The sequence below is a fragment of the Montipora capricornis genome, chromosome 6, assembly GCF_036669925.1.
Source record: "Montipora capricornis isolate CH-2021 chromosome 6, ASM3666992v2, whole genome shotgun sequence".
NCBI lineage: Eukaryota > Metazoa > Cnidaria > Anthozoa > Scleractinia > Acroporidae > Montipora > Montipora capricornis.
In genome coordinates, this window is record NC_090888.1 from 26487144 (window position 1) to 26491093 (window position 3950).

Below are 3950 nucleotides of genomic sequence, written 5' to 3' on the forward strand. Positions count from 1 at the left end.
TAAAGTGGAATAACGTACATCAATAAAACTCTTTTTTTGACCTTGAACCGCAAAGACGATCTGTCACATCACGAGCTGGTACGTCTGTGATTTCTAATTTTAGCGTGATTCCTAAAGTACACCAGTAGAACTCTTTTTTGACCTTGAAGTGACAAAGTTTCCTGACGGTTTCTACTTTTAGCGTGATCCCTATTCACTGGCTATTAACAGCTCACTCCGAAATGACCTTTTTCCTTTTCCATTCGCTTGCTGAGCATTTCCTTTTTTTTTGTTTTTGAAACTCACGCGATTCAAGAACAATTCATTGCCTAACTACTGTTGAATTCCACAGTAAATTTCACTTGAAAAACCGATATCGCACTCATCACTTCGTGATTCATGCGATATCGGGTTTTTCGCGTGAAATTTACAACATAATTCACTAGTTTGCCAGAGAAGAAAGTGACGTAACCGGAAACACCAAACCGCGGACAATTGTAACACCTTTAACTTTCACTAATCCTACAGCCAATAAAAGTAAACAACCTGGGAGCTCCGCTTTTAGGCTTGGATAAATCTATATATTTCCTATTTATTGTAACCTGAGGTAACCCTTCCGTGAGGGAAGAATTTCCTGTTAAGGGTTCCCCTGTCAATACTTGCAGTCTTTTGTATTGCGAAACTATTAAAGTAAAGTATAGTAATAAGGAAGTAGGAACTTGAATAAAGTGACCTATCATTATTTTATTGCTTCTCAGTAAAAATTGTGCTAAACTACAATTCATATTTTCCTTAAATTTTTGTATTTCGGACTTTGTCGCTTGAACACTTGGTATGACGATTCCTCCTTTTTTTAATACTAAGCACTATTTATTCGGCTAATCCATACATTTAAATGAAATTTATTCTTAATTCTATCCCACCTGAGAGCAAGACTCTAAGGTTTTACTCGCTTTAACGCCGGACGATATTACTCAACAATTAAATGGGGGGGGGGGGGGGGGTGCTTTAGGTCTAAATAGGTAAAAAAAAAACATTCATCACCATGAGATTCCCATAATAAAAAACACATTCCTTATTTCATTTTTCGAAGTTGGAAGTCATGATTATTTAATTATTTCAAGTCGAATTTGGATCAATCGGCGGAAATTTCAGATCACAGAATCAACTTGAATCGCTTCCATCGAGGGATCCCTCTTTTGGTTACCTCTGCATTTTGCCCCCGCATTCACAGACTCACTGACTTTGTTTTTTTATTCTTAAAGACCTTCGTCGTTGAATGCACATTAGATCGCCGATGATACCTCTTCGGACAGAAGTGTTGAAGAGTAAAACCACAACTGGGCTGAAAACGCAATTGAGGTGAGGAAAAAACAATCGCCAGAACCGAAAGCTACATGGAATCCGTCTAAAAGTAAACTTTGCCAGAAAATATATCAGCCAGCAGGCAAAGAAAACAAACGTAATGACAAACATCATTTTAATGATGCTAAGGATAGCAGTGCCTCGAGCCTTTCTACGGCGAACAGCTGTGGCATTTTCTTGACCTGGCGCTCTAGTTCGAAGAACTACCACAACTATTGTGTACGAGCAAAATATTGCTACCCAGGAAACAGCGTAGAAGATAACCAGAAGGCAAACATAGTAGACATCTCGCGAATTCTCATTACTAAACGCGTTACTTAAAACTGAACTGCAAATTTGTCTGCCTTTGTAAATCTTGGTACGTAAGGCAACAAGGTATGGAAGTCGGGCAATGATTGACAAAGCCCATGTCAGAAAGACACCGATCTTTGCAGCTTTGGCGGAGGATAGAGTTTTCATTGGAAAAACGACGGCACGAAATGTATCTAAACTGGAGGCAAGAAGATTCAGGATGGACGCAAGAATCGCAACCCCGTGAACGAAAGGAACCAGCTTGCAGAGGACAAAACCCAAAGTACCATCGACGAACCAAGTCATTCCGAACAGGAACATGGGAATCAACCGTGGCATGTATACAGTTGTTATTACAAGGTTGGCTGCTGCCATGTTCACCACAAAGTAGGTAATAGTTTTGTGAGTTCTTCCATGCTTGAGAATTGCTTTCATTATCAAAACGTTGCCAGCCAGCGATACCAGTATGAGGGCGCTGTAAGCGAAAACTCGCCCAAGCTTTACCCTGACAGGGTCATCCAAGAAACAAGTTGATCCTTCTTGGCTTTTGTTTTTTGCATAAATGGAACTATTGCTTGCAGAGAAGTTCATTGCCTAAAGAAAGTCAGGAACGAGACGGTCTGTTAGTAAGAAACAAATGTCTTCATTGGTGAAATGATATGTGGTATCAGCCTTACACAAGGCTGTCCTGATTCATGAATCTCGTCCCCAGGGTGTGTTCGGCTGTCAACAGTCGAGAGGACTCTCGGGGCGAGCGTGCCACTCGGGGCCTCTACCATTTTAAGAAAACTTGTTTTGGCAAAATTTGTTTTTTCTTCACTTCTTATCATGATTTCTTTGCTTGAGTTCAAAGTCAGTTTTTCCGGCTCACCCTTTAAGTTTCAAATGATCTTAGAATTGCAAAATATTCTACTGAACTTTCCATCCAATCATACACCAAGTACACACTAGATAAGAGCTCTCGAGGGACTGATTCAGACAGCTGGCCTGTCTGTCGTTACAAAATTAAACAATATATACAACTGGGCGGTCAACCATCCAAGTGGTAATATTGACTAACAGGACTTAATTTTACTCGAGTACCTAGCACAGCAAACTCGTGAATATTTACATATTCAAAAAGGTCGTGTTGTGTTCGGCTCGCCCAATGGAATAACATTGGTTCCCGTTTGTTCACCTTGCTGTACGTCTGGAGAAGTTAGACTGGTGTAGTGGTTACCCACTGCAATTGAGTGTGGGTCAAATTTCACTCGCTCTCGACCTGAGTCGAGGGTTTTCTGTCCAGGAACTTTGGTTTTTACCCTTATTACTAATCGACTTTCAGCTCCTGGGTGATATTAACATTGTAGGGGAACTAGTGTCCTGTCAAATTTATCACCTTCGTTGGTGCAAATAAACATTTGTGCGATGGTAGCTATTTTCATTCCACCTAGATAGCATTGTTCCGCTTTGGCAAACCCATGAGAGGGATTGTAAGAGCGATGTCGAAATAATTATTTCAACATTATAGAGAATGAAAGATTGACTTTAATATCTATGTCCCTTTTGCCTCGATCACAACCTGCCAGTTTGGCTATTGCCGGTTTTCACTGTCAACGTCAAGAATCAAAGACATAAAAGAAAAGGTTCAGGTGTGTGCAATGTCTCGTGCGGGAGATATTCGAAGAAATGTTTTACACAAATTTATAAGGCTTTGAATGGAGACACCATGTTTGTGTCCCTCTGAGGGGCACAAATATGGCGGCCGGAAGCCCACAAAAACACTGTCATCGAGTTTTGCTATAAAAGAGCTTGTAGTCGTCTTCTGAGGGCTCATAAAGATCTAAATAACTACTTATTCTTATACAAGGACTGTTCAGATTTCAAAATATCAGCGGATTTAACCTACGTGAGAGCATTCTTAGCCTCCATTTAACATCGTGTCAAGCAAAAGCTTAGAAATTCAACCTTGCCTTATCACAAAACGAAAAACCTATCAAGCTGAAAATTAGTGAAAGAATAAGTCTAATAAATAACTAAACTAAAATCTGAAAAGGATTGATAATTACTTATTTCTTTTAATTTTTATAACGTCATGTGAAAACCAAGAATTTCACGTTGTCGTTTTTTGACGACAACAATACTGAAGGGAACAGCATGTACTAGAATGTCACATGCTGCTTGTGCATCTCACTCTTTTTTTTTTTTTTTCATTTATTTAACCTGGTGTTTGGTAACATCGCCGTTCCGTTGCTGTCTTCGTTGTTAATATAAGGTCTCTATTTAATAACGTCCCAGAGTCGATGAAAGGGATCGAATTTCAATGTGAGACTGGG

General features: G+C 39.7%; 1 protein-coding gene across 1 annotated transcript in view; it reads right to left on the reverse strand.

The window, feature by feature from the left end:
- The window catches only part of LOC138053506 (substance-P receptor-like), a 3651-nt gene extending 1237 nt beyond the window's left edge, over nt 1–2414 (reverse strand). The window contains exons 1-2 of the mRNA XM_068900135.1: nt 2313–2414; nt 1442–2229 (exon numbers count right to left, since the gene is read on the reverse strand). Coding sequence (XP_068756236.1) covers nt 1442–2229; nt 2313–2414 — 890 coding nt within the window. The remainder of the gene's footprint in view (nt 1–1441; nt 2230–2312) is intronic.
- Between the last annotated feature and the right edge of the window lie 1536 nt (nt 2415–3950).